The 17397-nt window shown below is 39.2% G+C and overlaps 1 protein-coding gene across 1 annotated transcript; it reads right to left on the bottom strand.

Annotated features, from left to right (window-relative positions):
* Window positions 1-8123: 8123 nt before the first annotated feature.
* On the bottom strand, window positions 8124-16788 carry reep5 (receptor accessory protein 5). Its single transcript, XM_038970488.1, has 5 exons — window positions 16559-16788; window positions 16134-16227; window positions 14039-14177; window positions 8998-9166; window positions 8124-8517 (listed from the first exon to the last, which is right to left on the bottom strand). The coding sequence occupies exons 1-5, from the start codon at window positions 16683-16685 to the stop codon at window positions 8462-8464; spliced, it is 585 nt and encodes a 194-aa protein (XP_038826416.1). The 5' UTR covers window positions 16686-16788; the 3' UTR covers window positions 8124-8461.
* Window positions 16789-17397: the final 609 nt, after the last annotated feature.

A 17397-nucleotide genomic window follows, 5' to 3' on the forward strand; every position in this document is an offset into this window, starting at 1 on the left:
AACTATAAATACATATTCATAACCTGGCTGCTTAATTAAGACAAAACTCATACAACTAAGGATGTCTATTTCAACCCTGTTACACCTGCAATCCTCCTCCATGCCATTGACCTTCAGATTGTCTCTATATTCTAAAATAATTCTCAGCAAAAAAGAGGTAGAATTAACGCTCTGCACACCCCGTTATTTTCCTTCACACCTTTTTATTGTACAACTATGATCTGTGATTAATGAACATTGACACTAGTTCATCTTGAATTATGTTTTTTAAATTAACAATTAAAACAAGTTTAAACATATCATTTCAAAATGTACAAATTAGCTAACTTGTTTGTAAATATTAGACATCTTAGTAAGGAGGCTATTAGTACGAAAGCTTAATTTCAGGTGAACAAAAAAAGTCCATACCAGATGTGACCAACCTTGATCCACTCCTTGATCTACTTGGTGAGCATATTTCTATTCCAGCCCACCAATAATACACATTATTATCAACTCATTAGGTTTGATCATTTGAATCAGGTGTGTTAGTGCTGGGCTTGAACAGAAGCCGGCACAACCAGCATACCTCCAGGAGAAGGATTGGCCTGCTACAGTTGTAATACGTTTGTAACCTAAATTGTGTATTACTTTTAACTGTATTGCTGTATACAACATGTGCTAACATTTACAACCCATGGTATACAAGGATGTGCCAGCAGGTTCTTGGGACATTCACTGGTACCTCTTCATCTGCAGACAGTGTTTCGCAGCTCTCCATATCTGAGGACAGATAACAACACAAAGGAACAGGCTTCATTATATTGCAATTAGACAGCCCTGACTATTATCTCTGTTTGTCTTCATGGTTTTCCTATCAAGGACTAGAACTGTATAATATTTTAATATACACTGTCATCCCACAACCTGCCCTATCTAACTAGTTAATACACCTACTCCCTTTTCTGACAGCTGGAGCAGAACATCCTTTCACCCTGTTGAAATTTGGAATATAACTTTTTAATTTACAACGATAAATAGGCCTACATCAAGATAACAAGCAAATATGAAGTTAGCTAGCTGATTATATTTCACTTAGCTATAGTATGTAAAGTTGTCTAACTGGCTAGCTAGCAGCTCATTAGCCTACACACAGTTGCCTGTTGTAGCTAGCTAGCTAATAATACTGTAATGAAACAGCAGGGAGCAGGTCTTGAACCCTCTACCCTCCTTTCAAAGTGCGCGTCCTCGCGCTAGTTTGCGACTCAACATCTTATAGGAACGCGCTCACCGGCCAAGCACACGCACTGTCGTAGATGCAAGGTCCGATCACTTCTGACACCAATGTAATGAAACTGGCAGGGAGCAGGTCTTGAATCCTCAACCTTCTAGCCAAAAGTCCAGCGGCTATCGACTGTGCCACAAAAGCATGCTCGAGCAGCAGTGTCGATATCCGTGCTTATAAACCCAGGGTCGTTACAATACATTGTTGTTGTTTTTTAATTCCAAATGTATTTACTTACTTACTTGAATAGGTTTATTTTGGAGCAAAGGGTTGTCAAGCGGAGGCTCCGCTTCTGGTCAAAACCTACCGTTAGGAGCCAAGCTGAATTTGTCTCCTTAGGTTGAAGAGGCAATGTTGCACGTCCTTCACCACGGTGTTGTGTGGTGGGACCATTTCAGGTCCTCTGTGATGTGCACACCAAGGAACTTGAAGCTTTTTTACCCTCCACTGGGGCCATGTGATGTGAATGGGGCGTGTTGTCTCTGTGGTCTCCTGTAGTCCCAGATCAGCTCTTTCGTTTTGTTGACATTGTGGGAGAGGTTATTTTCCTGGCACCACTCCGCCAGGCTCTGTAGTAGGCTATCTCGTTGTTGTTGGTAATCAGGCCTACCACTGTTGTGTCATCAGCCAACTTGATGATTGAGTTGGAGATGTGTTTAGCCACACAGTCATGGGTGAACAGGGAGTAATTCAAGAGGGGGCTGAAATTAAACACAGACTAACCCTTGCTAATCAATATGCTATTGGGTATGTTGTGGTGGACTGCCATTACAATTGCTTCAGGGGAGCCTGGTAAAAAATATGTTTGCAGTGTAGCTATAGCCACATAGTGGCTCTGAATTCACTGTCTGCATGCAGTCAAAGCTATAACCACTTTTGGAGCGAACTAGTGCTCTCAAATCGTATCCTGATGTCGACAGCAGATGGTAGTTGTATTCATAACATAGCTAGCCAACATACATTTAGAGAAAACAAGTTATATTAAGTGGCTAGCTAGTAGGGATGTAACGATTCTCCGATATGTATCGGTCCCCGGTTCAAATGTTTAAAAGATATGAGTGCATCTGTCTTTGGGAGCCCAAACCAATCTAAATGAAGCATGCATCGGTCAGAGAACCGACTCAAACCTTAGGAATTGCCAGTTCACTAATGTTTTTTACTCCTATTGCTTTATTCCAAAAATACCTATTATCTGTTGTGACTGAATTGATGCGTATTCTCCTTCAGGTCAGTAGCCTATCAAACTTTTGTCTTATTTTAAATACATTTTCCCTTTAATTTTGTACATTTTCACCCTAAATTATCATTACCGAAATCCTTCTGGATTAAATTCTCAGGTCATTTTATACCATTTTAAAAAACGTTTTTAAACCTAACTTATTTGAATAAAACACTATGTTGCTGTACTTTGTCCATAAATCTGAAAAATACTAGTTGAAGTCAGATGTTCCAGTCTTTTGTTTAACTCAGGCATTTTCAGTAGGGGAGCGGTGTTAAAAAATATTTGAAATATTTTGTTTATTACTTTTTTGGACTTCGAAAACTGTTACGGTAATGACAATTTGGTGAAAATGTTGGTAAAATGCATAATATCTGAACAAAAACATAATCATTATGAAATAGATAAGTACAGACCCTAATCTCAGTGATTAAAGTTTCATTTTTGCGTCTTTTACTTAAGGTTTTGTACACAAGATGAAAATACAATATTTTTGGTTATGGAAAATATATTTCACAGCTGTTTAGATGGTGCAATGATTCTCTACATTATACTTGATTGTATTTTTCACAAACTGAAACTAGGCGTACTATTAGAATTTTAGCAACCCGGAAATGGCAGAGCGATTTCTGCATAGTGCATCTTTATACAGTCAGTGTGTAGAGCGTTGAGGAGGAGTCTACCGTGTCCGGAAGCGAATTCACCATAACTTTTCTGGATTAAGGTTCACTCAAACATAATTTTAAGCTTGGTTTTACTATTGACAATTACAGCTGATTTCGGGATTGTATATCGATTTTCTCTCCTCAAATAAGTAATTTATTAGTTTCAATCTCTAAATTGTTTAATCAAACTTTTCGCCACCAGCTCCTAATATCAGGGCATAAAAACTACAATCTGTCTCCTGAATTAGCCTAGATGGCGCACATGCACACCAGGCCCAAGCTTGTTTTTCCTGGCTAAACTAGCTGGCTTGCTGAACTACACTAGTTTTCGTCCTAATTGACAAACTTCATTGGTACTCCACCCTCAACTTCAAAACTCCTCTACTAGTTATACAATCATGTTGTAATTTTTTTTCAATTATGTTTTGTTGAATAGTCATGACTGGTTCGAGATATCTGCCGTAAGATGGCGGTGGCGAAGGATATCATTGCTACTTAATGCGGATCCAAGTTCAGTTTTAAGATCCACCGGCATCATTGACATAGGGTTAGCTGGACTTTATTAAACTCGATAGATCGCAATGACTTACAATGAATGGCTAAATTACATCTGGACTCGAAGGGTCCACTGAGCTTCTCCTCACCACTCTATTTGGTCATGTTTACATGAACATGGTAATTTCATAAAGGACTGCAATCATTTAGCATTCATTGGTCAGAGCGGGAGAAGCTCTCTGTAAAATTCCAAACGTATAAACTATTCGCTTTCGAGAGAAGGGTACAAATTCAAAGCTGCATTATATTAATTGGCTAAATGCCATGCTAAGTGCGTACGGCCCAGTACATCACTGGGGCCAAGCTTCCTGCAATTCAGGACCTATATAAGGACCTATATAATAGGCGGTGTCAGAGGAAAGCCCATAAAATTGTTAGACTCCAGTCACCCATGTCATAGACTGTTTTCGCTGCTACCGCACGGCAAGCGGTACCAGAGCACCAAGTCTAGGACCAAAAGGCTCCTTAACAGCTTTTACACCCAAGCCATAAGACTGCTGAACAAATAATCAAATGGCCACTGGACTATTACATTGACCCCCCCCCCCCCCCCCCCCCCCCCCCCCCCCCCCATTTGATTTGTACACTGCTGCTACTTTTATGCATAGTCACTTCACCCCTACCTACATGTACAAATTACCTCTAACCTGTACCCCCGCACACTGACTCAGTACCGGTACCCCCTGTATATAGCCTTGTTATTGTGCTACTTTTTATAATTTTTTTGTTTTTTTCGTAAATATTTTCTTAAGTCTTCCTGAACTGCACTGTTGGTAAAGGGCTTGTAAGTAAGCATTTCACGGTAAGGTCTACACTTGTTGTATTCGGCACATGTGACAAATAAAGTTTGATTTCTAAATATACAGTGCTATCAGACCCCTTGACTTTTTCCACATTTTGTTACGTTACAGCCTTATTCTAAAAGGGATTACATTTTTTCTCATCAATCTACACACAGTACCCCATAATGACAAAGTGAAAACAGTTTTTTTTTATGTTTGCAAATATATATATATATTTTTTAAAGATACCTTATTTACAAGTATTCAGACCCTTTGCTATGAGATTCGAAATTTAACTCAGGTGCATCCTGTCTCCATTGATCATCCTTGATGTTTCTACAACTTGATTGGAGTTCACCTGTGATAAATTCAATTGATTGGACATGATTTGGAAAGACAAACACCTGTCTATATAAGGTCCCACAGTCACAGTTGACAGTGCATGTCAGAGCAAATACCAAGCCATGAGGTCGAAGAAACGTTTGGTGATCAATGAGACTGAGAGCTAGTTAACCAGCTGAGCTAGCAAACAATGTTACATAAGTAACATTTTGGATTGGAAAAATACTCCCAAAAGGCTCTGCAGTTCAGAAATCACAGTAGAAAGTAATCATGATGCACTGTTCAATTATTTATCCATTTAAATGGAGTTTAAATAAAAACGCAGTTTTTACCACAGCCTTCAATGGCTCTCATGCGGTTTAAACGTGAGCTTGTCCAAAGTGTCGGACTGGAAGACAGCTGCTATCCATTGGAGCACTGCACTTGGTTTCCCAAAACTCTGGGGCCAGGCTTAGCAAAAGGTCATTGGGTGAAAGTTTGCAGTACTACATTCCTCGAGCGTATCAAAGTTATATGTGTGTTGTGATTCGCGAACGGGATACATTTATAGCCTGGTAAAAACGTTATAGCCTATTGTGCAATATGTTCCAAAATGCAAATACAATACACGTATTTTCGGAGATGCAGTTCGTGAACATAGTGTTTCTGTATTTGTCTGGCTACGATGTACATTTCAACACGTCTTTACGCCATGACTGTAACGGTGTAACAAGAACCCAGCATTATTTCCTGAATTTAAAAAATCCACGCGTCAAAATTAGAAAACATCAGAAAGTAGAAGTTACATTTATTAGACCTCGGTAGTTTCATTTCTCTCTTTCAATGCATTTATCTTGAAACCAAGCAGAAAATGATGTGCGGTAAGCACAATTAGAAGTTACATCAAATAAATGTAATTTATGATTTCTAATTTATGATGCATGCTTTTTTTCTTTGGGAAATAATGCTAGGATCTTGTTACACCGTTACACAGTCATGGAGTAACTTAAAGACGTGTTGAAATGTACCCGAGTCCGGGTTATTCAATTTAGTATAATATCCTAATTTAGCACAAGTTGTAAGTATAGGTTTGAACAATGGCGACGAGGATAACGTTTGAAAAAGTATAGTTAAATCTGAAAAGTGTGTTCGTGACGACAAGATGGAACTAAAGTTTGACTGCTACAGTGAACCTGCTACGCTAGCTCCGCATTTTCCCTGACACTCAAAAGTACTCATTACATGTTGAATGGTTAGCAGGACAGGAACATGATCCAATTCATACACACTGGTTGATTGCGTTAAGAGCAGTTCTCGGGTGGTATAGGATTAATACTATCTGCATACAATTCCCAACAACGCACAGAAAAATGACTGTCAGGTTGCACCTCAAGCGAGAGGGAAAACCAGACTTCATCACACCTCTATCAGTAACCATGGAGATACGTGCTGCTGCTCACACCAATGCACCACATTACAACGGCCCATCCCACGGTCCCCAACACCGAGTAGGCTTCCTTTCACCCTTCATATCATGCACAACCAGGACATTGGCAATGTTGCACGGATATCATGCTTGAAAAACATTTCCCAAATATGATACTGCTTACCTGGCTATGGTTTCTTGTTGACAATCCTTGAACACAGCGCCAGGCCTACAGGTACGTGTGAAATAAAGCGGAGGGAGGGAGAGAACACTCAATATTCTCAGTGGTGTCAAGTACTTAAGTAAAAATACTTAAGTCGTTTTTTTTTTATATATATCTGTACTTTACTTTACTATTTATATTTTTGACAACTTTTACTACACTCCTAAAGAAAATAATGTACGTTTTACTCCATACATTTTCCCTGCCACTCAAAGGTACTCATTACATGTTGAATGGTTAGCAGGACAGGAACATGATCCAATTCATACACTTATCAAGAGAACATCCCTGGTCATCCCTACTGCTTCTGATCTGACAGATCTGAACATCCCTGGGGGGGCAAGTAGCCTAGTGGTTAGAGTGTTGGGCCAGTAACTGAAAGGTTGCTGGATTAAATCCCAGAGCTGACAAGGCAAAAATATGTAGTTCTGCCCCTGAACAAGGCAGTTAACCCACTGTTCCCTGGTAGGCCACCATTGTAAATGATCTGACTTGCCTAGTTAAATAAAACAATCCCTACTGCCTCTGATCTAACAGACTCACTAAACAGAGAACACGTGGTCGTCTGTACTGCCTCTGATCTGGCAGACTCACTAAACACAAATACATCTTTTGTGAGTGTTGTAGTGTGCCCCTGGCTATCCGTATATTTTCAAAACAAAATGCCGTCTGCCATATAAAGAAATTTGAAATGATTTCTACTTTTGATATTTGAGTATATTTTAGCAGTTATATTTACAACCAAATAATTTTACTCAAGTAGTATTTTACTGGGTGACTTTCACTTTTACTAGAGTATGACAAATGGGTACTTTTCCCACCACTGAATATTCCGGCATCTCATGCACTGCTGCCAGCATGTGTTCAGCACTCTCATCTACCTTTCACCTCTAGATCTCTACCCAATAAACATACACACAAAAAAAAGTCCATTATTGATCATGGATGTACATCAATTGTTCCTCACTCATATCAGTCTATCATGTTACCAAAGGATACATGGGAAGGTTTCTGCTTCAAGCCCAGAGGGATATACGTCAAAACAGGATCAATGAGTTAGCCTGCTAACTTGCCTATTCAGAAAAAGTTTTGTTTAGAAGGATATGCTTGAAATTGGCATCATCTACTTAACTCAACAACCAAAAACACATATCTAAGTCTAGCTTTATGAACCAGAAAATAAATGGTTCTTTCTGGTTGTTTGTCAAAGTTAACTTGCTTTGTAGTATACCCCTCTGGACCGGGCTACATAAGCGGGAACTAACCTGGCAACAAGATGGCTGCTGATCTCTGATCCCAGGTACTATTCACTGCCGACGTGTCCGTGAGCAAGTCACTTAACCCCCTACAATTGCCCCAGCGATGCTGATCTGCAGCCGAGTCTTTGCTGCTGCCAGCCTTGTGTGTTTGTGCTGTTTATTAGGTTGGATTTTGTATCAGCAAATCAATCCTTTTCCATTGAAAGTTGAACAGTAAAGTTAATCTTCTATCAGTATCTTTCTTCTATAAGCAGGCCCCAATTTACAGGGGAGGTTCAGCTATGCAAATAAAAACAGTAAATCCAGCCAAAATGTTAGCTTTTGGTCTAGTACACGTCACAAACTCTGCCAAAAATAACATTGTAAAAAAGACCATAATCCATACATAATGAGGGAGAGAAACAATGGAGAAATAACAGCAAGTTTCTTTTTTTTATTTGGGTACTTAAAGCATAGCAGGAGGGGAAACAACATCACTGGCTCATTACAGCCTAAAGGTACGCAAACAAGTTAAAGGTTTCAAACGGTTTTACATCACTCTTGGATACGTGACCATCTATCGCTGTGTTTTTTTGTTGTTTTTTTACAGACAAACTGTGCCATACCAAGATGCTATCCTTCAGATAATTTATAAAATAATAAACAATAAAAAAAATCCAAGGCAACATTTATTGAGCTGTGTAACACAGTCCACTCCAGAGATGACAATGCTGTTGAACTTTGGGGAACTTTGTCCTCGCGGCGCCTTTAGGAGTCCTTCTTCATCCCCTCCTCCCACATTATGTTCGCCGTCGCTTTCTTCGCTGTGGAACAAAAACATTGTCTGTCAAGAGGCCTACCTCAACACCGTCTGCCTATCAAGAGGCCTACCTCAACAACACCGTCAGTCTGTCTGTCTGTCAGAGAAGCAGTCACTCAGACAATTTGACAATAAAAATTAATGGTCAAGACCAGAGCATTCCAATTAATGAGATGCTGACCTTTAAAAAAATTGGACATATCAACAATGGCCATTTAAAATCTGTCAATGTGACAGGTTCACCGTTCCTCAATAATGCAATGAAGAAAACGTGTTACATTTATGAAAACTGTCTGAACCCATTCCTCAAAACCTGTTAGAGCGAAAGGCATCACCATCATCTACTTTCAAAGAGCAGATACTGCATATTTAATCCTTTTAAAATGATAAAGATAAGATTCAAAAGGGCAAAAGCAGAGACGGTTTTAAAAAGGATTCACCGTACTTCAGAGAGACATTGAAAACAGATGCCCGGTGTGCCTACCTTCATCTTTGAACTTGTCCGCAGCCTCTGACGCCTTGTCCTTGAGGTCCTTGGCTATGTTGTCAATCTTTGTCTCGTGCTTGAGGAAAATTGGGCGGATGATCCGCGTGTATATCTGGATGGAACCGTTAGAAGGAGTTGGAGCCATGCACCACACCAAGAAGGCACACTGAGGGGAAACAAACAAAATAACGTTTTCACCCAATGCTTCCAGGAAACGCCGCCAAGAATAAAGTCTGAGTAAGTGCTCTAGCAAATTACACAAGCTGGCAGGCATGAGCTCCGTTGCCATGGAGATTTAGATGGGAAGGAAATAAGGACATCTGCTTCATACCAGCACATGATGGATGTAGATTAAGGAAGGAGATTAAGTTATTGAATCGAGTCAATATAATGTTATGATTTAACATGCTTTTAATACCCTAACGATGAGCTACTGTGCCTTCAGAAAGTATTGCACCCCTGGACTTTTTCTAAATGTTGGTGTGTTACAGCCTGAATTTAAAATTGATTAAATAGATTTTGTCGTCACTGGCCTAAACACAATAGCCCATAACGTCAAAGTGGAACTATGTAGAAATGTTTAGCTTTTAATTTGTAATTAATTTGTAATGTCTGGAGGCAATAAGTATTCAACCCCTTTGATATGGAAAGCCTAAATAAAGTTCACAAGTAAAAATTTGCTTAACAAGTCACATAATAAGCTGCATGAACTCGCTCTGTGTGCAATAAGTGTTTACATATTTTTTTTTATGTGTATCAATACAAAGATACAGGCGTCCTTCCTAACTCAGTTGCCGGAGAGGAAGGAAACCGCTCAGGGATTTCACCATGAGGCCAATGATGACTGTAAAACAATTACAGAGTTTAATGGTTGTAATAGGAGAAAACTGAGGATGGGTCAACAGCATTGTAGTTACTCCACAATACTAACCTAATTGACAGAGTGAAAAGAAAGAAGCCTGTACAGAATAAAATATTCCAAAATATGCATCCTGTGTGCAACAAAGAAAAGTAATACTGCAATAAATGTGGCAAAGCAATTCACTTTCTGTCCTAAATGCTAACTTATGTTTGGGGAAAATCCAACAACACATTACGCAGTACCACTCTCCATATTTTCAAGGATAGTGGTAACTGCATCATGTTATGGGTATGCTTGTAATTGTTAAGGACGGGGGGAGTTTAAAAAAAATAAAAACAGAAACGGAATGGAGCTAAACACAGGCAAAATCCCACAGGAAAACCTACTTCAGTCTGCTTTCCACCAGACACTGGGAGATGAATAAAAATTTCAGCCGGACAAACCTAAAATACAAGGCAAATCTAACCTGGAGATGCTTACCAAGAAGAGAGTGAATGTTCCTGCAAAAGGACCTGCAAAAGGTTATCTAGCAGTGATCAACAACCAATTTGACAGAGCGTGAACATTTTTGAAAAAAATAACGGGCAATTGTTGCACAATCCAGGTGGGGAACGCTCTTAAGAGACTTCCCCAGAAAGACTCAAAGCTGTAATTGCTGCCAAAGGTGATTATAACATATTGACTCTGGGTTGAATACTTATCTAATCAAGATATTAGTGCTGAGAGATTAGTCCTTTTTTAGGTTGGTTCAGATTAGTTCGATTATTTAAAAAAATAACAGATTTAGATTATTTAGGTTGAATGCTGTAACACAGAATAAAGTAATTAATAAAAGTTCCATGACGGTAGTGACAGCCCATTACTGCTAATCACTTATTAACCATCATGTATTACTTTAAAATATTTCAGTTGTTGTGTATTACATTTGTTTTATTTGATTACTTTAATATTTCATTCCAAGTCATCTCATCTCTATAGATCTGCTGTCTGACAAAAATCAATTTTCTAGTTCTTCAAACTAAATAAGGCATACATTCATTACTGCTGAATACCAACTATCACTTAGATCATGTATTTTCAGGTAGAGATGCCCGATACCCCTCACAATAACGCATTCTGTCTCTTCCGTAGCAGGCATAAAAGAAACACAGACCGGACAAGTAGATAAGAAATGGATTATGGTCATTATAGTTAATTACCACGTTTTATGTGCCAAACTATGTCGAATATTGGCCTTTTGATCTGATAAACACGACCAGTCAAAAGTTTTAGAACACCTACTCATTCAAGGGTTTTTATTTATTTCTACATTGTAGAATAATATTGAAGACATAAAAACTATGAAATAACACATATGGAATCATGTAACCAAAAAAATGTGTTTAAAAAATCTATATATTTTGAGATTCTTCAAATAGCCACCCTTTGCCTTGATGACAGCTTTGCACAATCTTGGCATTCTCTGAACCAGCTTAACCTGGAATGCTTTTCCAACAGTCTTGAAGGAGTTCCCACATATGCTGAGCACTTGTTGGCTCATCCCAAAATGTGGATGAGGCCGGGGGATTGTGGAGGCCAGGTCATCTGATGCAGTACTCCATCACTCTCCTTCTTGGTAGAATAGCCCTTACACAACCTGGAAGTGTGTTGGGTCATTGTCCTGTTGAAAAACAAATGATAGTCCCACGAAGCCCAAACCAGATGGGATGGCGTATCGCTGCAGAATGCTGTGGTAGACATGCTGGTTAAGTGTGCCTTGAATTCTAAATGCATCACTGACAGTATCACCAGCAAAGCACCATAACACCTCCTCTTCCATGCTTAACGGTGGGAAATACACATGCGGAGATAATCCGTTCACCCACACTGCGTCCCACAAAGACACGGCGGTTGGAACCAAAAACCTCCAATTTGGACTCCAGACAAAATGCATTAAGGAAAGAAATTCCACAAATTAACTTTTAACAAGGCACACCTGTTAACTTGTTATGGATAGGGGGCAGCATTTTCACGTTTGGATGAAAAGCGTGCCCAGAGTAAACTGCCTGCTACTCAGTCCCAGTTGCTAATATATGCATATTATTATTAGATTTGGATAGAAAACACTCTGAAGTTTCTAAAACTGTTTGAATGATGTGAGTATAACAGAACTCATATGGCAGGCAACAACCTGAGAAAAAATCCAACCAGGAAGTGGGAAATCTGAGGTTGGTTGTTTTTCAACTCATTCCCTATTGAATATACAGTGGGATATGGGTCAGAACCTAGTTTGATGCTTCTACTGTGAAGTGGGGCCGAATGAGAGGGGAAAGAGTCAGAGGTCTGCCAGAATGCCTTGAGCTCGTGACGCTCGTTCATGTGAGAGCGAGCTCTGTTCCATTGCTTTTCTGAAGACAAAGGAATTCTCCGGTTGGAACATTATTGAAGATTTATGTTAAAAACATCCTAAAGATTGATTCTATACTTCGTTTGACATGTTTCTACGGACTGTAATATGACTTTTCGTCTGAACTTTTGCCTGGACCTGCCCGCGCGTCGTGAGTTTAGATTGTGTACTGAACGTGCGAACCACAAGGAGGAATTTGGACATAAATGGACTTTATGGAACAAATCAAACATTTATTGTGGAACTGGGATTCCTGGGAGTGCATTCTGATGAAGATCATCAAAGGTAAGTGAATATTTATTATGCTATTTCTGACTTATGTTGACTCCAACATGGCGGATATCTTCTTGGGGTGTGTTGGTCTCTGAGCGCCGTACTCAGATTATTGCATGGTTTGCTTTTTCCGTAAAGTTTTTTTGAAATCTGACACAGCGGTTGCATTAAGGAGAAGTATATCTTTAAATCTGTGAATAACACTTGTATCTTTTATCAATGTTTATTATGAGTATTTCTGTGATTTGATGTGGCTCTGTGCAAATTCACGGGATGTTTGAGGCAAAGCCAAATGTAAACTGAGGTTTTTGGATATAAATATGAACTTGATCGAACAAAACATACATGTATTGTGTAACATGTTGTCCCAGGAGTGTCATCTGATGAAGAATATCAAAGGTTAGTGATTAAGTTTATCAATATTTCTGCTTTTTGTGACTCCTCTCTTTGGTTGGAAAATCGCTGTATGCTTTCTGTGACTAGTTGCTGACCTAATATAATGATATGTTCTGCTTTCGCCGAAAAGCTTTTTTGAAATCGGACACTGTGGTTGGATTAACGAGAATTTTATCTTTAAAATGGTGTCTAATACTTGTATGTTTGAGAATTTAATTATGAGATTTCTGTTGATTGAATTTGGCGCCCTGCAATTTCATTGGCTGTTGGCGAGGGGTTCCGAGTCCTAGACAGTTTAATTGAAATGCATTCCAGGTGACTACCTCATTAAGCTGGTTAAGAGAATGCCAATAGTGTGCAAAACTGTCATCAAGGCAAAGGGTGGCTATTTGAAGAATCTCAAATATAAAATATTATGATTTGTTTAGCACTTTTTTGGTTACTACATGATTCCATATGTGTTATTTCAGAGTTTTTGGTGTCTTCACTATTATTCTACTATGTATAAATAGTAAAAATAAAGAAAAAGTACGTGTTCTAAAACTTTTGACCGGTAGTGTAGCTCTAGAGAAACTGCATTGCGTGCATTGAGCTCGCGGGGGGGGGGGGGACAGACGAACGAACAAATTGGAATTCAAATTATTGAACAGACATCAGTAATTTAGTCGTTTAAAACAAAAACAAAAGAATTGCAATTTTGTTGTCTTCATTAATTTATTTACACATTTTAGCATTGTTCTTCTACTTTGACATTAGTTTTGTGTAGATCGTAGACAAAATTAGAATTAAATCCATTTTAATCCCACTAACAACAAAATGTGGAAAAAGTCAAGGGGTGTGAATACTTTCTGAAGGTACAGCAAGTGTGAATTATTTTCAGAATTCACACCTTTTGAAGTTGAAAACATTTCAGCCAATTATTTAACTATGGGGTGTGTTTGGATGTTGGCAACTGTGTGCAGAAGGTTTCACAATAGCAGGACAATTTGACAAATGAGGAAACGGTGTATGTGCACTGCACATCATGCCCTCAATGTTAATCTCATTGAATAGTATCAACGATTAGGAAACCACTGTACTTCAGGACCTTGAGGTTAAGGACAAACACCAGTATGCATTACCTTTCCCATGTAGTAAAATGGGAACCAGGACAGGAAGATGTCAGCAAAGAACTCTGCCACGCTGAACACTCCATACACCACCCAGTAGGTCAGCCATTTTGTGTCATCATCTTTGGTTACACTCTCAATGGCTTTGATCCTGCAATTAAAGGATAAGTCCATGTTAGCGACAGGATGCCTAAAAGCATAATGGAAAAGTATTATGCAAGATGACATGAACACACTGAGCAGATTTCATAACAAACACGAATTCGCATTGATTTTATATTTGGGAAAGAATAGCCAGGCTGTCAAGCTACAGGCTAAAGAAAGAACATAATAGATACCATACGGCCTGGCAACTAGGTTTCCATGGTAATATTGTGAGTCTTGTGTCAATGTTTTGCATGCCAAATAAGAGTGAGTGTTCCATTTTATCTTTGAACAGCATTGTTTCACTATGTGCTGACGTTTGTAAACTCATCCATATCTAAACAAGTTATGAATTTAATAATATAACTTGTTGTACGAGGATAACACTATACGTCAGAGTTCAGTTGAACTTTGTCCAGACATGTAGAGTTAATCACAAGGAGCAACTGTGGTTGGGACCAACTGAAATGACTGAGTCACTTGCGTTTTGTTTCTGTGGTTAATCATGCGCATCTGGATTTTCCTCTCTGTGCTTATTGCCCAGTCTCTTGCAACACTCCACAAGAGCAGTGGCCTCAACAATATCATGGCTGCTTTGCCCACATTTGAGCCTACATGTTGAATAACTAAAATATTGTCCTCATTGCAGATCCATAGACTGCTGTACGGTAAGTGAGTCTGGGAGAAAATGTGATCTCCTCACCCCGAGGAGTGATTTGATATCATTCATAGATGAGTTTGATTAGATCATCCACACCAAAAGTGTTAGATTGTGACATTTTAATGTTTCAACGGTTTTTGCACAATAGAGAGCGGAACCAGAACACAAAGTAGCAAGTTAATCATGTGGCAATACATTTCATAGGATTACGGGCTATAGCATATTGCTGCACTATCAAAGTATTTTACGCAACTGTAGACACAGGAAACCATACATTACTACCTTATGAAAGATGCCATTAACCCAGAACAGTCTAAGCCCCTGGGATACAAACGCATTCACTACATGCAACAACAGATAGTAGTTGTCCGCTGCCCCCCCCCTTTGTTATTTAGTGTCTGTCCTATAGGCCAAATCGTTCGGACGCTACAGACGATTTTGAGAGATTTCCGGGACGTCTCATGGTCTGACAAACACCGCTCTAGCTCTGCCACCTTTCACCGCAGACACGGAAGTGCAACGTTGGCGGATGCGGTGGATTGAGCCGCCACCAATGCAACAAAAAGAAACATCTCTCTAGTTAAAATTGACAGATTCTTATGGGGATTTTTGTATTGTGCTAATTAGATTTCCGCGGAGGCGCGAACATCGACTCTAGGTTTTTTAAAGGTGATATCAAACACACACCCGACCTGCAGACAAAATTGTCTACAATTGGACCTTAGTTATTATATAACAACTTGTAGTAAGATGCTGCTGGCATATTGCCGAGTACTTTACCAGTGCCATTAAAATAATCCTGACTCAAGCTAATAGTAAGGTAAACATGCACTTTGGACCCAGACATTCTTCTTCAACATGGGCTACTGTAGGACTGACTACATGGTTAACACCCATCAAGCAAAATGTGTTTCAAATTATTCACAAGATCAAATAGGTGTAACGGAAGTAAAATGGCTAGCTAGTTAGCGGTGGTGCGCGCTAGCAGCCTTTCAGTCGGTTACGTCACTTGCTCTGAAACCCACCGCTAACTAGCTAGCCATTTCACATCCGTTACATAGGCTCTCTCCGTGCAACGTGGGTGATTGATTCCCCGTTGGGCCTTGTTTTCTGTGGGCAATGTTGAAATAGCATAGTGATGCTGTGTTTATGCTATTGGGCGTGCGTGTGAAGAACAGGGTAGGGTGGGTCAAATATGACGCAATTCATTAATTGTTTTTGCTGAGAACAGGGCAGCAACAATTTAATATTTGGACTGCTATCCTAAATGACCAATTCATGAGAAGAAGAACAAAAACTTACGATATGTAGGCTGGATAAGCAAATCCGATGAGGTTGCACAGTAGGGAGGCTCCATACCCAATAACCAGGTAAATTGCGAGAATGACGACGACAGCTGCAAGATAATAACATCTGTTTATTAGCCTATAGGCTACAAATATGTCATCGATTAATATAAGTGATTGTCTAAATATCATCTAGTAAAATAAAAAAGGTGTACAGTATGCTCATGTGGAAACGTATTGTATTATGACAAAGCCCATCAAAACGTACAACCATTTATTTGATCAGAATATTGACTTGACGTTATTTGTCAAGAGAACAAACTGCCACGACCGATGCAGGCTGTGTTACCAGAACTCTTACAGCATACCCTCATTTTCTTTTCAATAAATAGATCCCTTGTGCTCCCCCACCCCCCCATCTCATAACTGCAAAATACTTACCGATTGCGATATAGGCCCTGTTTACTCCAGTTTTAGCTTCGATCTTTGCCAATGCATCGGTCATGAAATTCTTTTCATGAAGAAACTTGTCGAATCTTTCTTTTATGTCCTGTACCATTGCTGCCATGATTTTCGTGTTGTATGTTGCTGGTTGGCTATTGAACTGCGACACCCATGCAACTCTATCCCGCTTCTTCTCGCTGTTCAGAGTAAATGAATGGAAGCACGGCCAGAATCACACTGAACAATACGTCACTGCAATATGTCTACAGCCACACCCAATACTTTGATGACATTGCTAAATTGTATAAAATCTAATTTTATTTGTCACATGCTTCGTAAACAACAGGTGTAGACTAAACGTGACATGCTTACTTATAGGGCCTTTCCAACAATGCAGAGAGAGATAAAAAAAATATATATTTAAAAAAAACGATAACTTTGCTATATACACGGGGTATTTGTATTTATTATGGATCCCCATTAGCTGCTGCCATATCAGCAGATACTCTTCCTGAGGTCCAGCAAAATTAAGGCAGTTTATACAATTTTTTAAATATACAATATATTCACCGATTTCACAATACACTGTGTGCCCTCAGTCCCCTATTCCACCACAACCACATATCTACAGTACTAAATCCATGTGTATGTATAGTGTGTATGTTATCTTGTGTGTGTATGCATGTGTCTGTGCCAACGTGTGTTGCTTCACAGTCCCCGCTGTTCCATAAGGTGTTTTTTTAATCTGTTTCTTTTAAATCTAATTTTACTGCTAGTGTCAGTTACTTGATGTGGAATAGAGTTCCATGTAGTCATGGCTCTATATAGTACTGTGT

Source organism: Salvelinus namaycush, chromosome 31, assembly GCF_016432855.1.
Source record: "Salvelinus namaycush isolate Seneca chromosome 31, SaNama_1.0, whole genome shotgun sequence".
NCBI lineage: Eukaryota > Metazoa > Chordata > Actinopteri > Salmoniformes > Salmonidae > Salvelinus > Salvelinus namaycush.